Here is a 25,508-nt window from a genome sequence, read left to right on the forward strand (position 1 = left end):
AATTGAAGCATAATTGCTATACAATATTGTGTTGGTTTCTGCCATACATCAACATGAATCAGCCACAGGTATACATATGCCCCTTCCCTCTTGAATCTCCCGCCCACCCCTCTAAAACCTAGAGTTTTTAAATTTTTTGCTATTGTAAACAGACTCTTCATTATATATTCTAACTGGTGCTTGTATGCATATGTGTATCTATGATTTGTTACCTTGGAGTGGGGTAGTGTTTTCTATGATTCAAAATCCAGAAGTCATAACAGATTCATAAATGCAACTACCCCAGAATAAGTTTTGCATGGTAAATACACCATAAGCAAAGTCAAAGAAAAATGATAAACTGAAAGGAAATATTTGCAACTTCTATCACAAAGAGCTCCTACAAGCCAGTAAGGAAGAAAACTACCCACTCACCAGAAAGCAGGGGATGGCGAACCAAAAATGTAAATAAATAGCTTTATGAAAAGATGGTCAACCTCACTTTTAAGTTAATAAAAATTAATAAGAATGAGGATACTCTTTAACTACTGATATAGAAAGTTCTTCCGAGATATAGCGTTAAGTGGAAAAATAGCTGGGTGCAGTATAGTATTGGGTTGGCCAAAATGTTTATTTGGGTTTTTCTGTAACAGCTTATGGAAAACCGTCCTTTTTGGCCAATCCAATATATAGACCATGTTACCATTTATATATAAAGCACTAAAATAAGAATCTGTATTTGGAGAAACAAAGTATATTTAAACTAATAAAAGTGGTCACTTGTACAGGGCTGAGTGGATTGGCAATGGGGTGGGCAGGGATGAGTAGAGTTTTCACTGTATACCTTTTTAGTTTTTTTATTTTTGAAGCATGTAACTGTTACCTATTCAAAAACTCTAATAACAAATTAACTCCCTTGGTAAATTAAAAACTTAAGACATTTTAGCTCACGTATTTCACTTCTCATTTTTGCTTATTTAACTCACAGAAACAGGAGACAGCTTTAAGATACAGGGCTTCCCTGATAGCTCAAGCAGTAAAGAATCTGCCTGCCAATGCAGGAGACACAGGAGACCTGGGTTTGATCCCTGGGTTGGGAAAATCCGCTGGAGAAGGAAATGGCTACCCATTCCAGTATTCTTGCCTGGAGAATCCCATGGACAGACAAGTCTGGCAGGCTACAGTCCATAGAGTTGCAAAGAATTGAACACGGAGACAAAAATTTTGAGTTCCTCAGAGACATACCCAAACAAAATGTGTAAATCAATGTGAAACTTCAGGTCTCCATTCTCTTTTATTTTTTAAAGTAATTTTTGTTCTTTACAGTGTGTGATCACACGCACACAGGCGCGCATGTGTGCCTGCACTCGCACACATACACACACACACGATTTGAGATGGACAGAGAAACAAGAAGGATAACCTTCAAACACAGACTTCCCTGGTGGCTCAGATGGTAAAGCATCTGCCTACAATGCGGGAGACCCAGGTTTGATCCCTGGGTCGGGAAGATCCCCTGGAGAAGAGAAATGACAACCCACTCCAGTATTCTTGCCTGGGAAATCCCACGGACAGAGGAGCCTGGCAGGCTACAGTCCATGGGGAAGCAAAGAGTCGGACACAACTGAGTGACTTCACTTCAAACACAAGGGTAATTTTTTTTTTTACAAAGTTCAAAATAGATTACATTTATGTGCTTTTTAGTCATTACACAATGTACAGACATGATCCATTTAATGATTTATGCTCCCCAAATGGTTAAACAATGAATATTTTCTATGAAAGAGTATACATAAAAGCTTTGACTTTAGAAGCAAAGTACTGTTTCCTGCAAAAACCAACATCAGGTATACATCTTGTGTTTATCCTTGAGAATACTACAGTAGCAGTGCATAAATTCATTCTGTAAAAAGATCTGGAACATGATTTTCAAGAGACTCAATGCATTGTGCTCTCAGATAAAAATCCTAAGTCAAAAGATCAATTACTACAACACTAACAGTTAAAACTGCATATATATGTTAGAGATTAGAAGAGGCTATAAAGAAATGTAAATAGTTGTGCTTCAGGGGACTTTTTTGGTAAAGTTGTTTTAATAATAAATACAAACTTATAAATACAACTTAAAAATGTCTCAGTGACTGGTATAAAATAGACAGATATCAAGGATTTTTTATATTGATACTTGGCTTAGAGTTTAAAGGTGAAAAATTATCTCCACATAAACCACCTGGCATTGGTAGCCCCAATCTGGGCTAGTACCTTACAGTCAGGCAGAGGGTTATGGAGAAAAGATAAGTGATTTTTCCTCCTATTAACATAAAGCATTATCCAGAGGTAAAGCTAGGGTGTACCAAGTAACTAAACAAATGTCTACCTTCCTTTAGAATTCTTAGACCAAATAGAATGGTCACCCTACTTCTTGGTGGCTGGACCACAACCTATTCTGCAGTTCATCAAATGAATTAAATATGTCTTCTGTGAGAGACTAAGATAAGCATGATCCCTCAGTACTTTATGCTTTTTATTACTCTCTACATATTAACTGTAAAACTTGTATTTTAGAAACACCATGGCAACTGTTTATAATGATAGAGGACAAGGCATAGTTTACATAGGAACATTGATGTTCGTACCTAGGAAGTAAATGTACTTTACTTTTAGGCTGGTCAGTTTGATCTTTTAGGCCTTTAACTTTGAAGGACACATGACTGCAACAATCAAAGTGAATTAGAAAAAGGATGAGAAAATAACAAATGTCTTAATTAAAGTCTTTTGCATGGCTGGCTTAGATATAAAAAGAATTTCTTCAAATAATTTCCTAAGTGTCACTCAGAAGCCTTCTTGCTATCTGTAACATAATGTGCTGGAGTCCTTGGAATAAAATTATAGAGTAATTTAAAATATATATTATACATTTGCAATGATTGTAAATCATTCAATAGTTTGTAGCATGTTAATGGGGTGAAATAGAGATAAAAGGCAGTCCACATTCATATTTTCAAGATAAATGTACTTCAGAAGTCAACTGAACTCCTTGTTCATGTTCTAAATATAGCCATTGTGATAAGACCTGAAAGAAAAAATTGGAGCACAGTTAAAGACACGCACTTTACAAAATCTTTACAGCACAAAGCCAGGCACTCTACCAAGAACTCAAAATAAATTTGAATTTTGATACTATACAGATACTATAATAGAAGATATCCAATATATAGTAATTGGCAGTCGTTGGATAGATTTAATTAAATCACTAATGTCTGGCCATAGCTAATTTTTTAACCATTAAATATCTCTCTCACATTTTCCAGTCACATCAGCTGTAATAATAGCAGACATGGCAGTTTAAAGTGTCAGTAAATGCAGCCAACTTTATCAACAAAAACAATGTAAGACTATTTGTATTCCAGTGTCCTAGAGCCACAAAGAGACAAAAGCATAGTATTTCTGCTTAGCTTGTTTCTTTTGGAGAGACTCCATACATAAGAATTTTAATAATATAAGAATATACTCGGTCCTAAATGGTTCTTAAAAAGTGAGTGATAAAGTACAGAGAAGGAAAATAATCACATAGGACTTGGGGCAAAGATGCCCCAAAAGGTTAAACTGAAGTAAGCCTAAAAGATGAACAGGAAAGACAGAAAACAGTAAGATGGGCAGGCATTTCAGGTGAGTGAATGGTAAGAACAAGGGCATGGAGGTAGGACTGGGGCTCCAGATGAGCTTTGGGGGATCAATAAATAACCTAATGGGCTCTAACCAAGGATGTATATAGGGAAGCAGCTAGACAAGATTAACTCAGAGAGGACTCAGAGCATGGAGAGTCTTCAGCGTCAAACTAGGGAGTTATACTTCATTCTATGGATTATGGGGAATCATTGAAGGTTGTTGAGTAGGGGGTGGTGGTGGTGAAACCAACACAGAATTGAAATCAACCTGACAGTAATGTGATGGATGATTTTGGTTGAGGGGGAAATAACGGGGATAAAAGGGGGAGGAAATAGGAAGAGAAGGGACACAGATAGAAGTCAGGGAGACATCTCAGAAGACAATTTTGAACTTTAAAAAAAGTGAGCACACCAAGGAACTGAAAAGACTTGGCATCTCAAAAGAGGTGAGGGGAGACAAATGAGGAAAGAGTCATGCATCACCAGAATCCTAATCTTTGACACATGGTAGGTATTGAATAAATGTTTGTTCAGTTGAACTAATTAATTATAAGATTTCAAGCCAGGATGACTGAAAGAAATGATTCAAAAGCAGACAAGGGAATTAGTTTAAAGAGAAAGGATCACAATATTAAACAAGGCTGCCTTGTTCATCTTTATCACTGTATGTGCTTTGTGTGTTTCCCTAAGGTCAATTTCTAGAAGTGGAAATGCTGTAGAATGGAATGTATGCAGTTTACATTTTATACATGTTTTGCATGCATGCTAAGTCACTTCAGTTGTAGCTGACTTTTTGTGACCCCATGGACTGTAGCCCGCCAGGCTCTGCTGTCCATGGGATTTCCCAGGCAAGAATACTGGAGTGGGTGGCCATTTCCTTCTCCAGGGGATTTTCCAGACCCAGGGACGAACCTGTGTCTCCTGCATGGCAGGCGGGTTCTTTACCACTAGCGCCACCTGGGAATCCCATACAGTTGTAAATCAGCAAAAGGACAATAATGGAATAAATATAGTATTTGGTACTAGATAAATAAGTTCAAAAGAACCAAATGTAAGCAAACAATTAAATCTTAAAATACACTTTACCTCAACATGCTTCTGAAGCAAATTTTTTTGTTTTTCTTAAAAAAAAAAAATCAAGCCACCACCGTCACCCCATATATACAAAAACCACCACTACCACCTCCAGGCCATACAAATTGCCTACATAGGGAGGGGCAACATAGGGGTAGAGGACTAGGAAGTACAAACTGTTGGGTATGAGGCTCAAGGATGTAATGTATAACACAGGGAATGTAGTCAATATTTGTAATAACTGTAAATGGAAAGTAATCTTTAAAATTGTGTTAAAATTTTAAAAAATTAAAAAGAATCAATTATAATCAATAGAACTTAGGTGAGCCATTTAAAGATTCTGGGCCTTGATTCATGTTAGGAATGCTTGGTTTAGGTTTAATATTAGTGTTTCTATAACTTTCATGCTTTTACAATGTATACTTTAAGTGTTTAGGATACAACTTAGTCCAGAATAGATTTTTTAAAGAAATAATGGGATAATAAAGGAATAATGTATTGTTTTTTTCAAGGAAAAAAAAAACTGCCTATGCTATGCCCCAATGCATCTTTAAAACACTTACCTAAGATATAAGCAGCCACTAATTTTTGATTCACACTTAAGTGGAGGTAGAGAGGCACCAGCGATTCCACATCCCCCAGCGTGGGAAGCATCAGAGCTGCAACACACACCGCTCCCAGGAAGACAGTCAGTAAACTAGGTCCTGAGGAGGCAGTTCTGTTTTCTGTAAAAAGACAAGAATCCTTGAGATTTCTTCTAAAAACAACTTAAGATAAAAGTTTATTCATATAGACTGGCCACCACTCACCAGGATTCTGATTTTGTCTAACTTCTCTGATACTTTCGCCATCATTCCCATCCCATGGGACCTTATCTGTTGGACTTATCTGGAAGCCCATTACAGGATGGAATGTTCTAGTGGCCATCATCCTTTCCCCATCACCCCACTGGAATTTGTAGAAAGTGTTCGAGCATGTATCATCTGTGTATGTTTACAAATTACAGGCATTAAGTACTGTACTATTATGTTTAATATAAAATATGCAAAAAGAATTTTAATAGAATGGGCTAAAAACAGATAGAAATTGAAGTTCTAGCATTGTCTTCCCATACCCCTCATGCACTGCTTGTGTGTACTCCACCTTGGAGCCCACTGCAGTAGAGCTACACTACCTTCTGGGAGTATCTTTGGTAGACCTTGAGACAGGTTTGGTCCTAATAACTACAGCCTCCTGCTACCATTTTGGAAAATGTTAAGGCAGCAGAAAAGGTTCAACTTTAATGTTATTAAAACGTCCTGTGAAAATTCTTGCCCCCCACTCTACCTGCATTTATAGTATAGAAGAAAACAGCAGAAACAACATCTGACAACTATTCTGCTAAATGAAATAACTCAGTCACAAAAGGACAAATACTACATGATTCCATTTGTATGAGAAATCTAAAATAGACAAACTCATAGAGTCAGACAGAATGTTGGCTGCCAGGGGCCAGGTTGCTAATCAATGAGCATAAAAATCTCAGTTCTGCAGGATGAATAAGTTCTAAAGATCTGCTGTACATCATTGTGCCTACAGTCCACAATACTATATTGTACCCAAAAATTAGTTAAAAGAGTAAATATCATGTTGTGTTCTTACTATAATAATATAAAATTTAAAAACATTTATTATCAGGTCTGCCCTTCTACAGATCTGGCTGTACAGAACTATACAGTATTCATACCCATATTTTTAAGAAGCCCACCAGCATTTTCTGTCTTACAGCTTTTCCCACTACCCTTCTTTTCATTAAAAGAAATAGCCAACAGCAACACAATCTTTGTGTTTTATTAATGAAAAACACTGTTCATTTTATTATTAGATGCAGCTTTTCTAAATTATTAATACCTTAGCTGTTGTGTGAAGCTTAATTGAGCCTCACCAAAGCCAGATAGCTGAAAACAAATTCAAAGTTTACAGTGGTTATTGCTTGAGATGAAACAATAGCATAAATGCCTAAAAACAAGTCTGTCTTGTGCTAATGAATATAGTACTTTTTGTACTTGTTGCAAAGGTAAGTTTTCAAGGCAAATGTTTGTGACAACTACACTGCTCAATGCAAACCCAGAGTAAAGATAATTTCAAGGAATTTTTACTGTTTAGAGAAATTTCAAAAACATTCACATAAATGCTTGACATTTTTCAAAGTGGAAAGTTTTTCTGATACTACAGGGTTGTAAAAATTTTACAGATACAGAAAAAAAATAAGGGTTCTTCTGTAATCCCATCCTCTTAGAGATAACACTGTTAATAGCTTGGTATATAGATCCTTGCAGATTTTACAAATGCCCATATAAACATGTAAAATGATTTTTTACTTAAATGAGACCATATTATACATACTGTTCTGAACTTTTTCCTCTCACTTGGAAAAATATTTGAATCTCTTTTTATGTCAATATAGGACCATCTATCATTCTATTGCATTGTTGTTTAGTCACTAAGTTGTGTCTAATTCTTTGCAACCTCATGGACTGAAGCCCGCCAGGCTCCTCTGTCCATGGGATTTCCCAGGCAAGAATATTGGAATGGGTTGCCATTTCCTTTTCCACAGGATCTTCCCCACACTGAGCCACCAGGGAAGCCCATTCTATTAAATCCTTGTAAATGTCTGCATGACATTCCATCTTTTGAATATTTGTAATTTAATCAATCCCAAATTTATAGACTTTTAGGTCATTTTCAATTCTTTATTATTATAATCAGTAATAAAGAAAGTAGTTTTCTTAAGCCAAAGAGCACTAGCTCAAACCTGGCATCAGACATAGCAGTTTTTTAGTAATATAATTAAGATAAACCCACTAAAATTCAGGTGAATCCTTTTAAAACACCTTTTTAATGACCTGGGCTTTGGTATTTTGTGAAAGTATGCTTTGTGGGTTTCTCTTCAATTTCTGTTAAGTGAAATATATATATATATATATATATATACACACACATACATACATACATACACACACATATATAATTATATGCTCATAGACAAGGTCTAGAAAGTAACACAGAACACATAAAGGCAGATTTGTTAAGTGTGTGGGATTATAGGTATTGTTTCCTTCCTTTAATTTGTTACTAAGATGTCTTTTATACAACACATAAACTTGAGAAGAATCTCTCATTTTTACTACCTTTCACTACATTTTAAGATCCAAATATCTTGAGATATAGCCTCTAACCATTTTTCCAGCAAAACTCAAAGAGAGAACCTCACAATATTGTTGTGCCTATAACATACCTAATAAACATTTTCTACAGCTAAAGACATGCAAAAATAATGACTCCCATAGAACAATCACAATTTGTTTCAACATTTTGATTCAGAGAAACATAATGAAAAACCTAGACTTCCATATACTGGAAACCACGCATGATTTACTATTGATTTAATAAACAAGAGAAGCTAAAAATATCACTTTGTGAGCCTAGATTGAGTAAGTTACTGTTATACTCTACTACTTTACTCAATTTCCTGCCATATTATTAGAAGCATTGGGGTAACTACCCACAAATGGGATCGTGGGGATCTCTACTGTGGTATTACCCTTGCTCTACAAAGTAGCAGGAGCCTTGGGAACTTTGTAAGATAAAGAAAAACAACTTAACAGACTACCAGGTGAGAAGCCCAGCCTTTCTACTGAGTCCCATGCACATATATCCTATATAACTACTCTGTGCCGGGCACTATGCTAGGTGCCAAGGACATAATGATGAACCAGACAAATAAGGTGCCTGCCTTCTTGAGCTTCCTGACAAGGAAGGCTTAGAGAGGTGTTTTCCCCCAAAAAACAGAGACTACCATGTACTATGCCAATATCACCTATGCTATTCATCTACTTATTCCAATTTTACATTTAGAACAATTCTCGAATGTACCTGAGATACAAAGGTTCATTATAAACATAAAATAAGAATAAAATGTTCAATTAATACACATTTGTATTTTAGGATGATTTTCACTTGAATTCTAACAAATTTAAAAATAAAAGAAAAAATATATGTAAAACACTAAACCCTCTTGGGCATCACACCAGTCTGTTAAATACAAAAGTGATCTCCAATGACCACTTTACTTTAAATTACAAAATTAACACCCAAAACCAAACACTCAGATGGCCTTTCTTCTTCTATAGAAGGCATTTTAAAAGAGGAATCTTGCATTTCACATCTATTTTTAAGTCAACTTCACAGTATTGATTGGACATCAAAGTGACATTTGACAGAGATTCTCTTTCAGCTTCAAAACATGAAAAACTAGTCCTGTCAGTTAATAACAGTTGCTGAGAAGAAAACAATCTACTAACTACTACCTAATTCCTAATCTTGGTATCACCAGTGAACCCGGGCACTCCCTGCATGGAATGAGAAGACACTTGCCTCCAGCGAATGCCTGTCTTGTCAAAATAAACATTCTAAGATGAACAAACTGATAGGGATTTATGAATTAATGTAATGACAAGTAGATGGTTTTTATTCCCTCATATATAATGTTGCGATTTCAAGAACAGGTGCTATCACATTCATATATCACGATCAAAAAGTCTCCATTCTTTTCTATGGAAAATTTTCCCTTCCTCCCTTTATAATAGGGTTGAAGGGAGATAACGAAAAGATCAAAGGATGGGGGAATGATGTCCAAAGAGTTGAATATGAGGATAGTGTCGATGTTGAAAGAATATATCATAACACTCCTGAATATCTAAGCTGGAAGGAAATGAGGAATGGAGAGGGATTCAATTAACAGCCCACAGGGGAAGGGGATATTATAATCTACTTAGTTTAATTAACTTCAACTTTAATGAGTTTTTTTTTTCAAAATAATATGAAAAGTGCACCAAGCTTGGCCTACTGCCAAGCACAATTTCTCTCCTTTTTTGAATTAATTCAATGAGAAAGGATATAGGAAAGTCACAGAAACAAAAGTACAGAATTGCCAAATTGTGCTAGCATTGTAAAGTACAGTGCCTGCAGTCTCAGGTTTTATAGACTGAAAAGCTTTGGCAATGACTGCCCCCTGCCTTACAGCCCCGTCTAGTGGAGTTATTTTCTCCCCTAAAAGGCCAGCTTGAGCCTTGTTCAATTCTAGGTACCTGAACTCTACCTTCACTTTTGAAGTAGTTAACTAGGTTTAGAGTGGCAGGTTATTGTTCTAGTAATTATTCTTTGCTCCCTGATTCATTTAAAGTAAGAAACATGTAAGACCTCAAAAGGACTTTAAAAACAACCCAAAGTAAAAAAAAAAAAGAAAGAAAAGAAAAAGAAAAACCAACACAACGCAAAGTACCTGGTTGAAACGACTGCTCAAAAAATAAACTTTCCGTTAAATGTTCTTTTATTCTTTTTTCCTCCTCTTCCTTTTGTTGTTCTTTTGCGGACGGGAGAAGAGTAGCCACAACCTCTTTCCTTCCTAAAGCCTTCCTCTGGCTTTGCTCGGAAACTTGGAGACGGAATTTGTCTATTACACCATAGTGACAGGATCTGACGTCTCTATGACGAATTACACTGAAACATTGAAAAAGAACAAATGCAGTTTAGGTTTCAAACAGAATTCAGCAAGAGATTTCATACATATTAACTGAGTGTAACCAAATACTCAAATACAGAAACTTGTTAATGATTTAAAAAAAAAAAATCACAGTATAACCCCAAAAGAGATGGGTAGTTCTTAAATATTTGATGAATAAGAGCCTAAAATAAAAGGATAGGTAAAGGAAATTCCTTTTCACAATGACATTTTTTCCTGGATATCTCTGTGTAGCAATATTCACTAAAGAGGATATATGAAATTGTTTCTTCCCCACAAAAGCCTCAAAAATTCCTATTGCCACTTATTTATTGTTCAAATAACAAAAAAACAAACCTCACTCTAGACTTCAATTAAAATTGAAGTCCATGCACAAAGGCAAAAATAAGCAATCGAATAAGTAGGTAATCCAGTAAGACCAATGCAACAGAAGGCTAACAATACATTTCTGTATTTCTCTGAAAAGAGTATAAAGCAGTGTAATTTTTTATGAAAGTTATCTTCAGTGCCATTCATTTTTACTTTATTCTTAATAGAGAACACAAAGCAATTAGGTCAAAGGTAACACATTTATGGGGCAAGATACTATATTTCTTTGTAATACTCCTTGCTTATCATGTACACAATGAAAATCAAGGAAATATGCAAAAAAACATATCATCAAAGATACATCATTTTATGGCTCTGAGATGATGAAAATATATGCAGGAGAAAGGACTTCTGCTTCTTATTCTCATGGAAGATTTAAAGCAATACAGTTTACTTGGTAGCTTAAATTAAGGGCTGGTCATTAGATCCATCTGGTCACCATTAGTTTTAAAGTGAAAGTTAAATATGAACAGCTTGAACAAACAATCATTTATCTGACACTTTAAGACCAAATTATCTGGAAGAGCTCAGCTAACCTTTTCCAGATGAGTAGTTATACACTTGCTTCCTGTTTGCATAGACTAACTTTCAGTTTTATTACTGAATCATTTCAGATGAATTTATATTACTATTGTTCTCAGATGTAGCATTATTAGTCCCTCAAATGTCACTATAGTAACAAGATGTTCCAAAGAAGGCTAAATTCCCTATTATAGCTAGAGAAATGTACAGGATTAAGTTAGAACTTTAATTCCATAAATCTCTCTGCTATGACTAAAAGCACAACCATGAGGAAATGTTCATGGAAATATTAAAACACACCTTGGCTCCAACATAATGAATTATTATGTTGCCAACCTGTTTAGAATTTCTGAGAAACTTCTTAAAAAGAATGTTGATAGACAAACTCTCAGCAAAAATTCAAAATGTAATAAGTGCCAAGGTGGAGCAGCTTTAAGAAAAGATTTTTTGCAAGTTAAACACATAAATATCAACACACTGAAAACATGTTACCAGGAAGTGATTTTGACTTACATATCCATACAACACTGAGGCTTTACTGCACCTGCAGCGTCAACGACAACATACTTATTTGGAGTAGTACACAAAACTGAAAGAAAAAGTCACAATGGCCATTAGTGATTTTAAAAAAATTAGTTTTTACAAGTCAAAAATTAGTAGGGAGTAGTTCAAATCCATACAATAGACCTAGGAGACTCACCTTTGAACTTCAAGGCAAACTCATAGGGATTATAGAGTGTCAACACTTGCTTATGTGTTGACTGGTCATCTGCATAAAATATTAGCTCTGTGGGAAACACAAAGACAGGAAGATTTCCTTCCACTAACTCTGGCTGTCTTTTTTGTTGATGCATTGGCACTAAATCCCCCTCGCTGAGGCGTCGGTTTTTACAGTCTCAAATCTATTTGGGGTTTTTCTTAAAAATCAGTTAAAAACTCCAAAGCATTTTGGCAATCTGGAAAGAGAAGAGAGAAAGCAAGCTGAGTGATAACTGTTTTTCATGAGCTAGCTGTGACTAGCATGGTTAGCATACATTAAAACAGTCCCCATGCCTTTTGACTTTTCCTCTTGGCTTACGTATATAGGTTCTACTAAACTCTGCAAAGAAACTTACACATGCTCCTTTCACATTCAGGATATCAACCTACGATAAGTTACTTACAAACTTGAATACAGGAATAAAGAAGGCTTCCTATTTAATCACCCTCAAAGAGGTGCGACCAAAGGGTTGTATTTTAAACCTCAAATTAAAAAAAAAAGAATACATTCTGTTACAGCATATTTTATGTGAGCCAATCAGAATTCTTAAAGAAGAAAATAAAGTAAGCTTCCATGATTACAAGGGAAAAACACAAGACTCACTTTTTTAACACTCATTATTCAGTCGCTAAGTCATGTTCGAATCTTGGTGACCCCACGAACGCAAGGCTTTCCTGTCACTATCTCCTGGAGTCTGCTCAAATTCATGTCCATCGAGTCAGTGATGCCATCCAACCATCTCATTCTCTGTCACATACTTCTCCTCCTGCCCTCAATCTTTTCCAGAATCAGGGTCTTTTCCAGGGAGTCGGCTCTTCAAATCAGGTGGCCAAAGCATTGGAGCTTCAGCATCAGTCCTTCCAATGAATATCCAGGGTTGATTTCCTTTAGGATTGATTGGTTTGATCTCCTTGCTGTCCAAGGGACTCTCAAAAGTCTTCTCCAGCACCACAATTTGAAAGCATCAATTCTCCTGTGCTCAGGCTTCTTTATGGGCCAACTCTCACATCCATACAAGACTACTGGAAAAACCATAGCTTTGACTATATGAGCCTTTGTCAGCAAAGTGATTTCTCTGCTTTTTAATACATTGTCTAGGTTTTTCATAGTTTTTCTTCCAATGAGAAAGCTCTTTTAATTTCGTGGCTGGAGTCACTGTCTGCAGTGATTTTGGAGCCCAAGAATATAAAATCTGCCACTGCTTTCACTTTTTCCCCATCTATTTGCCATGAAGTGATGGGACTGGGTGCCATGATATTAATTTTTTGAATGTTGAGTTTTAAGCCAGCTTTTTCACTCTGCTCTTTCATCTTCATCAAGAGGCTCTTTAGTTCCTCTTCCCTTTCTGCCATAAGGGTGGTGTCATCTGCATATCTGAGGCTGATCTTTCTCCTGGCAATCTTGATTCCAGCTTGTGCTTCATCCAGCCCAGCATTTTGAATGATGTACTCTGAATATACGTTAAATAAGCAGGGTGGCAATATACAGCCTTGCCGTACTCCTTTACCAATTTTGAACCAGTCCATTGTTCCATGTCTGGTTCTAACTGTTGCTTCTTGTTGTGCATACAGGTTTCTCAGGAGACAGGTCAGGTGGTCTGGTATTCCCATCTCTTTAAGAATTTTGAACAGTTCATTGTGATCTACACAAAGGCTTTAGCATAGTCAATGAAGCAGAAGTAGATGTATTTCTGGAATTCTCTTGTTTTTTCTATGATCCAACAGATGGCAATTTGATATCTGGTTCCTCTACCTTTTCTAAATCCAGTTTGTACATCTGGAAGTTCTCAGTTCACGTACTGGAGAACAGGAACACCGAAGAAGTTCTCGCATTATTGCTGATGTTCTAGGCCCCATATTAGATTTCCCAACCTGGGGATCCAGCAACGGGACTGGAAATACCCAGGGAATCTGACTTTGGAGGTCAGCAGGCTTTGATTACAGAGCTTCCACAGGACTTGGGGAAACAGAGACTCTTGGAGGGCACAAACAAACCTTGTGCGCACCAGGAGGCGGGGGAAAGGAGCACTGACCCCACAAGAGACTGAGCCAGACGTGTCTGTGAGTGTTTGAAGGTCTCCTGCAGAGGAGTGGGTAGGCAGTGGCCTATGGCGGGGACAGGGGCACTGGCGGCAGCAGCAGTCCTGGGAGGCGCGTGTTGGCATAAGTCCTTTTGGAGGTCACCTCTAGCCCTTCCACAGAGCCTGTAGACTCCAGGACTGGGCCTCCTCAGGTCAAACTAATAGGGAGGGAGCACAGCCCCACCTATCAGCAGACAATTGGATTAAAGATTTATTGAGCATCGGCTCTGCCCACCAAAGCAAGACCCAGTTTTCCCCATAGCCAGTCCCTCCCATCAGGAAGCTTCCACAAGCCTCTCATCCTCACCCATCAGAGGGCAGACAAAAGAGTCAAGAACTACAGTCCCACAGCCTCCAGAGCAAAAACCACAATCACAGAAAGCTAACCAAAATGATCACATGGATCACAGCCTTGTATAACTCAATGAAGCTATGAGTCATGCTGTGCGGGGCCACCCAAGAAGGACAGGTCCTGGTGGAGAGTTCTGACAAAATGTGGTCCACTGGAGAAGGGAATGGCAAGCCACTCCAGTATTCTTGCCTCAAGAACCCCATGAACAGCATGAAAAGGCAAAAAAAAAAAAAAATTCATCATTACAACAATGCTTTAGTTAGTGCCTTCTGGCAGCATGGGTGGGACAGTTCTCTTAATCTTTTTTCTATTGAAACCCACAAACAAAAATGTCTTGAAAAGAAGCCGAATATCCAAGTTTTCTATGCTGAGTTTTCTATGAAAATTCAAGTCAGTAAGCAAGCCTTGGCATGCAAGTGGCACCATGCCTCCCCTCCTACATCAGTACACAAGCTTTGTGAGAGCTATTTTCTTCCAACTTCAGAGACCTTTTTGGATTCCTTCTGGGGCTCTTGAATATGTTCCAGAAAGTTGTAGCTGGCAGAAGTCTGCCTGTCTGATAAGTAATGTTTCTGCATTTATTTCCTAATCTAATTTTGATCAACAACATTCTTATTTAGTTAGTGCCCCAAATATATCTTTGTAAAATAAAATGTGAAAGCAAAAATATACAATCACAGAAAATGTCTGAGTTTCACCCTGTAGATCACAGCTTTAGAATAGGCCACAAACCATTTAATACTTTGCACTCAGGTTCTCATACACTCAAAGAGAAATATTAACAAATGATTACATTGTTTGGTTTCTACCAGCTATCAGGGCTGTGATTCTGACTAGGGCTTTGTCCACTTTTATAAAATAGGATACTGTATAATCATGTATGCACATTTTTCTTCTTTTTTCCCAGCTGAACATTGTTGTTGTTCAGTCGCTAATTCATGTCTGACTCTTTGTGACCCCATGGGCTGTCTTCCAACATCTCCCAGAGCTTGCTCAAATTCATGTCCATTGAGTTGGTGATGCCATGCAACCATCTCATCCTCTGTCGCCCCTGTCTCCTCCTGCCCTCAATCTTTTAGGTGAGGAACTATGTCAAGAGCTGCACAGAGATACAAAAATGAATAATGCACTGGCCTTGCTCTCCAGAGACTCTAGTCTAACTGAAGAGACAAAACAAATAATTAAGCTACCTTTACTATAATGCATACTGCTGTATATAAAGTGCTAGGGAATTAGAAGACTACCTGGATAATTCTACCTGGAAGAGAGGCCAGGAGATAACATTTGGGGTGGCCCTTAAAGAAAAGAAAGGCTTCTGTGTTGAGGGGAGTAAGCAGGGAGGGCATTCATTCCTGGGGATCAGCATAAGCAAAGACACAAGAATGTGAAAGTAAGGAAGAACCTTGGAAAGTCAGCATTCACAGGCTGCCCCAGATCCCACTTTCTATTTGTACACTTTACAGCATGCCTGTAGCTCATATGTGTTAGGTTGTTGTAACCATTTTGACCAAGCTCAAAGCACTTGACATTTTTATTAATAATAATATTTTACATCTGTTTAATTTACAACAGATTACAAACTTCTTATTAATTATATATACTGAATGAATTGACACATGTAAAGCCTTTAGCACTTGCCATAGGCAAGGTGCTACTCTAAGTATTCGTTGCTATTACTAAATTAGGGAAAGACCAAACAGATAAAAAATGCCAGAAGGCCTCTCTTTGTCCAGTATTCTTTCCACTATACCAAACTAACTGTCCATTTCAATAAAAGAAAACTAAAGTTATTCTGAAAAGCATTTGATAAAATTATTTTACTTCTGAGTTTTTATTTGCCATGAATTTCATTCCTTTGTTAAGAGCTATACACATTTCTATTTGGATAATGTACTCCTGGAAGTTTGGGAAATTTTTTTGAATAGAAAATGATAAGCCCTACAATTACTTTCTTAATAAGCTTAGCTATCAGGAATAGAACAACCACATTTGGCATCACTAAATAATATTCAACATCTTACTCCAAAATTCAAGGTGAGAATTTAGCTTATGATAAAAGGTAGCATCTCTAATTTGTGGAACGTATTCAGTCAAATGTTGATAAAATCAGGTATCCACCTAGAAAAAAAGTTGATTTTATGCCTCACTCCTTATAAAATTCCAAAATTTAATTGTGACAAATCTGAAATGGAACAAAGTTTTAAATGTATTTTTAAAAACATAAAAGCACTAGAAACCATGGGAAATCTGTTTTTATATAATCTTAGGCTCTCTAATAACCAGAAACCAAAAATTAATAAATTCAACCATACAAAATTTTTTAAAGTTCTGCATGGCAAATAAATTTTATAAGTAAAGCTGAAGGAATATTTTCAATTCATATCATAGGCAATGTGTAATTCCCCTACTATATATAGAGGACCCACAAATCATTAAAAAAAAGATAATGCAATACAAAAATGAGCAAACACTGCAAAATTTTATAGAAAACGACATACAAATTGTTTTTAAAGTTGCAAAAGTATGTGTAACTTCACTCACAAGAGAAATACAAGCTAAATCTATATTGAAATACATGTTTTTACCTGTCAAATTGGCAAAAATAAAAATTGACAGTACATGGTGGGAGCAATCAGGCATGTTCTTACATTGCTTGCAAGGATATAAATATAAATTGGCACATCCACTATACCTGTTAAAATTAAATGCACATAACTCTCAGATCTAGAGATTCTACTTCTAGGAATGTGTTGGGCATAAATATTCCCAAATATTCTCCTTGTGTGAAATCCTGTATGAGAAAGGTTTGAGGGATTTTTTTTTGGAGGGTTTTTTTTTCTTGGAGCACTAAGTATTAATAAAGTAATTTATGTGAGGCACATAGAATGAAGCTTGGCATGCAAGAAGGGCTAGTTGTTGCAACAGCAAAAGATTGGAAATAGCCCAAATGGTCATTAATAAGAGATTCATTAAGTATGATATAGTCATTTGTTGGGATACCAGCTATCTATCAAGAAGAAAGGGGAAGCTCTTTTGCAGGGTGCAATGCAGACTGTAGGGTATGCTACTATTTGTGTGGAAAAGGGAGATAAAAGACTATGTAAACCTATTTTCTTGGATATGGGTAAAATATCTTTGGAAGGACGGCTAGGGCTGCCCCTGGAAAGACAGACTGAATGAAAGGGAGTTTTCTCTGAATACTGTTTTATATCTTTTGAATTCTGAACCACATGAAGACCTAATTTAAAAGTAAAAAAAAAAAGTTGAATCTAACAACAACTCTACTAGAGGCTAATTTGAGAAAGGTGCCATTTTTGAAACATAAGGAATTTAGAAACCACATGTGAAAAATCTGTTAACTGTTCTTTCCAATTTATGATCTTTTAATAACATTGAAAACCTTAACCTATGTGTTAAATAGAATGGTTTTAATTATTTAAGATAAGTTTATATGCAACAGAAACTCAATACAATGAGAAAAAGTAAGATTTATTTAAGATGACTTGCAAACCTAGGAAAATGTAAAACTTTGTCACAAAGGAGTATGAGAAGGTTTATAAATCTGACTGAGAAGTCAAAATTAAACACAGAGAACAAGGGCTAAACTCCTGTTTCTAACCTCAAGAAGTTAGTTGGCACAGGTCAGAGTAGATTATTAGCTTTAAATGATGGCTTAGTAGAAATTCTTATTTTTGAATTTTGAAGCACTCTTTATGAGCTAAATAGTTTCCCATGAATCGTGAATAGGCTGTCTGTCTCCTGGTCACCATTTTCAGCAGTTTACTATTTCTTTTCAGATTTCTGTTGCCATTTTTCACCTATCTTGGCTAAGATATAAATTGCCTCCCAAACTCCAACCAGTGGAGATTAGGGAGGAATTAGCACCAGGTCACCAGTGCAATATTATAGACTCTGCCAACAAACATGATGGAGCATGACACCTGCCTTTAATTAGTGGTTTTCTGGAGACTAACATTTTCTTTTTGCTCCAGTTAACACTGCAAAATGATAAAATGCAAAAATTCTGGGGGCAGACTATACATTAAGCTGGTAAAACCTCATGGCAAATTGGTTAATAAGGTTGCTTTTTGAAAGTCAACCCTTCTCATTTTACCAATAAGAAAAGCAGGCCCAGAGTGGTTAAGGGTCTTACCCAAGGTTGCACAGGATATTGGTGGCAGAACTCTGGTCTTCAGACTCACACTTCCCTATACAATAATCATCTCCTCTGTGTCTCAGTTCAAAAATCCTGCTTCCCTGATGCTGATGGCCATTCATGCCCTCGTCTCTAGAAAATTCCCCTGCTTTTCCACAAAAGAAGAATTCTCAAAGGATGATCCAAAATTCAAGTCTTGATGCATGTTTCCTTTTCAGTTTTATCAAGAAAAAAAAAAGAGAGACAATTTCACTTACTAAGTTGCACATACTTTCTTTTCCTGATTGTGAAAGCAGAGCTATGGCTGTCAGTAACCAAAGTTTGAGCTTCCTTTGTGGCTCAGATGGTAAAGAATCTGCTTGCAACGTGGGAGACCTGGGTTCAATCCCTGAGTTGCGAAGACCCCCTGGAAGAGGGCATGGCAACCCACTCCAGTATTCTTGCCTGGAGAATCCCCATGGATAGAAAAGCCTAGTGAGCTACAGTCCACGGGGTCTGAGTCGGACACGACTGAGCGACTAAGCACAGCACAGCACAACCACACTTTACTTTATTCTTCCTCTCTGGACACCAAAATTTTACACATTCTTCAAAGCCTACTTCAAATATCCCCCCTTTGTTGACTTCATCTACTGCTCTAATCTACAAGGATCTCAGTAATTTTATTACATTATTTTTTAATGTACTTACTAGATAGAGTGAAAAATTTGACATTTGTTTTATGTGGAGTAATTATGACTCTCCAGATTTCAGGCATAATGCTGTATTGTTTTTCTCTGGGGTTGTGTTTGTTTGGTTTTGCTGTTTTGTTTTTAGCATCTGAAGACTAGAGATCAGTGTTAGACATTAGAAGACACTGAACTCAGCAGTTAACCTACAGGTGTCCACTAATAACTGGCCCCTCCATCAGCTCCCTTTCCCCATAGCTGAACACCCTTTATCCACAAAAGACAGGTAACCGATCCCAATTAGAGGGACTGTAAACCTATGGTGGCTACTTGCCATGGGCTGGGGTAAGAGAAGAACGGAGAGCATCAGCACTCCCAGTTGCCTCTCCCCTTCTCCCTCCCTCCCACTTCCCTCTCCTCATCATCCCTGCCTCCTTCCTCCTTGCCCAACTAGGCCAGCAGGGTTTAGAAATCTGAGGCTCTGATATACCCCTGACCTTACGGAAAGACAATACCACTGGGAGCTCCTGGTACCGGAAACTGCCTCATCCTTTTCCTCTGTACCCAAAGCACAGAAATGCAAACATGAATGAAATTTGAAAGAAAACCTTATGTGTGCACACCACCTTGTGACCAGTTTGCAAACTACTCTCCCTCCAAAAAAAGAAAAGAAAGCCTCAACACACTGAAATCAGCACCTATACTTTCTACCCTCAGTTCTGGGAGGAGACCAGTACTCCAAAGTGTGGCCATTTTCTGTCTTCCTCACTTAGGATGGACCGGAGGAAGGGGAAGACAAGGCTCTGAGATACACAGGGAGTTTGCCCTCCCCACCCCCTGCCCTTTTTGCGGGGGATAGGAGGCTGCAAGAAAAATGAAAAAAAGTAATTCCTGGGGATTCTTGTATCAAAGTGATTCAAAGTTTGAAGCAGTTAAGGATGATTCGAAGTACAGCCTGCCCCAGAAACTAGTGACCCATCTGCTACAGTGCACCAGCTACTTACTACCTGTCCCTGGCTCTTGTGTTTACTGATTAGGGTACCCAGCTCCACCTTCAGGCCGGTTCCCTTTTATCTGGGCATAGGGGCTATCTCATTCTTCCATACATGGTGCAGTCCCTCCCAATGGCCAACTGAATAGTATATAGTGAAGAGCAATATGTTCTTTTACTTTACTCTCACTGGTATTAAAACCTCTCTTTCCTTCCCATTTCATAAAGTCAGCTTTCCTCATCTCTGAGCTTCTAGTATTATCTATTAGGCTTTTTAATGGCTGGTCTGTTCCTAAAATTGACTCTTTCACAAGCAGTGTTCTAATGTTCATGCTATATTAGATGGTTCACTGCTCAATATTAGGCAATTTTGTTTTTATGCACTTTCTAGTTTTTTTGTATAATTTGATATCTTATAAGATTTACTGCTATAAATGATATGTATTGCTAGGCTATTACATATTTAAGATGTAAAAGTTGAGTAGTGTCTGTTTTAAGGTTTAAAAGAAATAAGGATGGGGAATTCCCTGGTGGTCCAGTAATTAGGCCTCTGTGCAGGGGGCACAGGTTTGATCCCTTGTCAGGGAACTAAGATCCTGCATGCTGTATGGCATGGCCAATACATTAATAAATAAAAGAAATAAGGATGCCCTCCAGTAATGTCTTTTTAAAAACATTTCTTTCTAACTAGTTATTTGTAACCTTTGTTTTACAAAATCCCAATATGTCTTCAGTTATTTCAAGATGTATGTACAATTCTCAAAGTCCATATATCCATATTAATTAACTATATGAAATACATATGTTGCTATGTAGAGTACTCTCAGAAGTTTGAGGATCACAAATTATTTCAACAAACATTTACTGAGCACTTATTATATACCAGGCACTGTGCTAAAGAATATGGAGAAAAGATGAAATCATGGTCTCAGCCCTCCAAAAACTCAGTCCAGTAGGAAAAAATGGATATACATAGTAATTAGGATAAGATGTGAGAAGAGTTAAAATTCTGATAGATACAAAATGCTCTGGGATCATAAAGGTGACAGTCTGCCTTAAATAGGGGTTTGCAGTAGGAGTGGAGGGAGATGGGGGTGAATTCCAAGGAAGAGTATTTGTGGAGGCATGAAAGAGACTCTTAAAATGAGCTTTAGCATTGCTTATAGTTAAAAAATAGCATGTGTGGGGGAGCAGCAAAAGAGAAGGCTGGAAAGGTAAGCTGGAGGCAGATGGTGAAAATCTTCTAAGCCAAGTTTGAGAGGTTTAGACTTGATTCTGGATGCCAGTGTTTCTCAAAATGTGGTACCAGACCACCAGCAGCAGCTTCACCTGGGAACTTGCTAGAAATGCAAATACTTGGGTCCCACCTTAGACTTAGTGAATCAGAAATTCTGGGGTTGGGGCCCAGCTACCTGGTTTTAATAAGCCCTCCAAATGCTTCTGATGCACACAATGCTTTGAGAACCACTGCTGCAGGCCAAGGGAACCTTGGAAGGATTTAGAGCAGGGAAGTGACTGGATATAATCAGAAGTAGGAGACTGGTTGCCACTCACCACTCAAGCACAGGGCCTGACTCCAAAGTAGCTACCATAAAAAATAAATAAATATTAAATGAATGTGGCATGGAGAGGTGAGGGGCTACACTAAGGTAGGAGTAATGGAGAAGATTTTAGTGATGTTTTTCAGGTGGCTCAAGTTGAATCAGGTGACTAGGATATATCCATACAAGTGTGACCAAAATGGTTTTTATATAAAAAGCAAGCTATAATCTTGTCGACTGTATCAATTACTGAGTGTTTTAAGAAGTGAGCCACACAGACTCTAGAAAAAAGGGAGGTCAAGAGCAATTTCTATGTGTTCCCACAGGGTCAAGAGCAACGGGTGCCCTGGCATGTACATGAATCTTCTGATCTGCTTGGCGGTTCTACATCTCCCTTGAAGTTAGTAAACTGGTATTCATATTAACATAGAAATCTTTTGTGAGTTTGGTTAGTATGAATCAATCCCTGAGACTGACTGACAGTTTCTGAATGTGCTGGCAAAATGCAATTTTGAAAACCTGATACTTGTTCTGATGATCTAATCAAGGTACTGCCAAGGTGAAAACCTGCTATAGCCTTTTTATTCTAATTTCATCACTGATCACATAGACCATTTAATTCAGGTAGAAGCTGGAATGAGTGAAAGAATCAGACTTTGTACTATGCCCTGAAGGTCAAGAAAGTCAAGTGGAACTGTTATTTCTAATTTTGGAGGCAGGATTTAACTGAAGCAATCTTCAATTTCCTGACAGAGAGGAGGGAGAGAAAGGTATGATCAACCTACATGGTTAACTTACCTAATTACCTAATGAGCATTTTGCAGAATGTGATTCCTATTTCTATTAGGACCCTAGATACTTCTTGTTACTTACTGTATGTTCCTTTTACTTGATACCAATATCTTGGCTTATTTAACCAGCTTATTTTATCCAAGAATAGTGCCCAATCAAAAACTGCACTATTTTGTGGACTTTGAGAGCTATAAGGGGCTCTGGAGATTAAAACAAAATTTTCACATTACAGATGAAGAAATGGAGGGCCTCAAAGAATAAATCACTTAATCTATTTATTGTAGGGCAAGGTTCTCCAGAATGCTACAAAGTGGCAAAACAAGATTCAGAACACTAATAATCTATTTCAGACAAGATTTAAAATTTCTCTTTCATTTTAAACTTTTTAAAATCAGAAAAAAGAAGTAATTACTTTATTGAGCTATTAGAGACATGGGAAGCTTTTCTTGCAGTTTCTTTTCTGCTTTTCAGAAATTGGAGTTAAATGTAAAAGATCCATGAGAAAAAAAAATTGAAAGTAAAAAATTTAGGAAGAAAATGTGCAAGAACAATTTAAGGGGAGAAACATGCGTTATAAGCTATTTGTTCTATTTTCTATCTTTGCCTATAACATGGTAATTTTGTACTGAATACTGTCCATTACATTTAGATATATTTTATAAATAAAAGGAATTCAAAAATTTCAAAGATCCTGGTGTGTGAGTAAACGTCTTATTCTGAGAGTTCTAGAAATGCTTCAGAAACTAGCTTAATCTTGTTTGGATAGGTAGACGTGAACAACTTGAAAGGAACATTTGGCCCCGTTTCCTGTTTTCCAAACTTCCCACTGCTTTGTAAGCAAATATACGGGTAATCTAAAAGCTGGTGTCCATCCCCTATTCAATATCCTGTATATGATATTTTCTCTGCAGAGATTTCCCAGCACTTAGAGGAAACATGTGGACAAGAATTTCATCATCAAGAATGTATTATTCCCGTGTGTGCCCTGCCTGAAGAAGTAGATTTTCCCCTTCTGTCTGGAATTCACATTAACACAATGCATTCTGAAAGTACACTACTGTTTTTTAGGCAAGATCCAAAGGACCCAATTTTTCAGGTTTCTGTCCTCTTTAGCGCCCTCAAAGATTAAAAAAAAAATCCGGACTCTTTCCCCCCAAGTTAGGTCTCTCCTCGATTCTGCTGGGACAGAAATGCTACTTCAGTCCAGAGAGGAGAGATGTCAGCTACTTTATCCAGGGGGGACACCACAGAGCATTGACGAAGGGTTGGAAGGCTGAGCAGGGAGATCAAACGGTCCATCCTAGGACTTCAGCTCCACCAGGTTGGGGCCCTGCCTTTCCAGCCCTCGTCCCCACACCGGCCGGCTTCATGTGAAACCGGTCATGTGAGCCTGTTTACAGCCGAGCAGCTGGTGCAACCATCAGGATCCGTGCGGAGGTCCAGGAAAGGAAAAGATACAGGCCACGTACCCCTTACCACCCCCCCCCCATTATTGATATTTCAAGAAGGCGTTTCCTGTCACTCCCAGCCTCTCCGCCCCACTTTCATCGCCCTCCAGCGATCCCGGGACGCCTCGCTCCAGCCCAGCCGATTTCCTTCCAATTGCTCGCCGCGGGGACGGGCTGGGCTGGAGGAAGGGCGAGGACGATGACAGCCCGAAGAAGGAGTCGACCTCCCTCCCCTAGCCCTCCTCGAAACATCCGCTAAAGAGTTGTCCCTGGAGTCGCATCCCCGGGGCAACCGAACTCTGCCTGGCGGGCACCGGGAGGATCCCGAGCCAGCTGCCTCCGCCCGGGCAAAAGCGAAACACACACGAGCCGGCCCAACTCTGGGGCGGAGATCCGCGATCGGCGAGGCAATTGACAGTCAGAGATGGGGCAGCAAGGACTCCATCTGCCTTCCCCCCACCTCCCACCCGCGTCCCGGCGCCGCGGAGCCCGGCTGTCAGTCACAGAGCCAAGCTCCGGGTTTGGGTACAGCTCATTCTTTCCGCGGGGTCTCTCGGCAACGTAACTTCCACGTCTTCCCGAAGTCGGAGAAAGTGGGTGACGGGACGGTGGGGGACTCTCACCTCGGCAACACCGGCTCCTCGGAAAGCAGCTGCGATTGCTCCCTCCGGTCCTTTGTCAGCATCTCTAGGCTGCACTGCCTGCTGGGATACCGGAGGACTCAAATACCACCTCTCTCCGCCCTCGAGGATGAGCTGCAGTTGCGGGGTGGGTGGGAAGAAGGAGAAGAGGTGGAGTCGGGGGCGGGACCGGATCCAGGGGCGGGGCTTCCTTGCTTGCCACCTGGTCTCTGGGTTTCTCCCTGCTCTCTCTGACCTGCCCCTCCTCTCTTTCCTGCTGCCCCTTGAAGACAATGTGAACTCTTGCAGAAGACAGTCTCTCGTTGCACTTGTTAGGCAGTGATCCTTGACTTATTCCCCTACACACACACACACACACACACACACACACACACACCGAGGACGGAGGCTATTTAATTCTACCTCTGAGGTGTCTTATTAACTACCTCTTTCTCCACGCCATCCTTAGTGCTACAGGCTCTGTTTCGGCCCCATGATTTTTTGATTTTACCATTGCAGTAGCCTCCTGATTAGACTCTCTCCTTCCACTCTTGTCTTTGTCTAAACTACCTCCCAGACAGCAACCAGAGAGATTTAAGATGTATATGCAACATATTACTCCTCTGCTTAAAACCTTTCAATGTCTCAACAGTATCTATATCCCCTTAGCATTTTATATGAGGTCCTCTGCAATCCTTTTCTGATAACTCAATACTTGAGCCCATCAAGTGCCATTCACGGAAGATAATAGGGCCTGGTACAACTCAATCAGCACCAGTTCCCCCAAATACTCCCCCTTGAGAGGCCACACTGTCAGTAATGCTCATAGGCCCCTTTTGTTATTTTTCAGTTGCTAAGTCGTGTCTGACTCTTTGCGATCCCATGGACTGCTGCACACCAGGCTTCCCTGTCCTTTACTATCTCC

General features: G+C 38.6%; 1 protein-coding gene across 1 annotated transcript; it reads right to left on the reverse strand.

Annotated features, from left to right (window-relative positions):
• Window positions 1-1,258: 1,258 nt before the first annotated feature.
• On the reverse strand, window positions 1,259-24,738 carry MOSPD1 (motile sperm domain containing 1). The gene is made up of 6 exons (XM_043896921.1): window positions 24,587-24,738; window positions 11,876-12,131; window positions 11,689-11,764; window positions 10,045-10,262; window positions 5,285-5,446; window positions 1,259-3,052 (listed from the first exon to the last, which is right to left on the reverse strand). The coding sequence occupies exons 2-6, from the start codon at window positions 12,027-12,029 to the stop codon at window positions 3,021-3,023; spliced, it is 642 nt and encodes a 213-aa protein (XP_043752856.1). The 5' UTR covers window positions 12,030-12,131; window positions 24,587-24,738; the 3' UTR covers window positions 1,259-3,020.
• Window positions 24,739-25,508: the final 770 nt, after the last annotated feature.

This window comes from Cervus elaphus, chromosome X, assembly GCF_910594005.1.
Source record: "Cervus elaphus chromosome X, mCerEla1.1, whole genome shotgun sequence".
Lineage (NCBI taxonomy): Eukaryota > Metazoa > Chordata > Mammalia > Artiodactyla > Cervidae > Cervus > Cervus elaphus.

Coding starts and splice junctions, on each gene's coding strand:
- MOSPD1 (XM_043896921.1), bottom strand. CDS start 12,029: ATGCATCAACAAAAAAGACAGCCAGAGTTAGTGGAAGGAAATCTTCCT. Junction 10,263..11,688: donor CCTCAGTGTTGTATGGATAT/GTAAGTCAAAAT, acceptor TCAATGTTTCAG/TGTAATTCGTCATAGAGACG. Junction 3,053..5,284: donor AGTGGCTGCTTATATCTTAG/GTAAGTGTTTTA, acceptor TTTTTCTTTCAG/GTCTTATCACAATGGCTATA.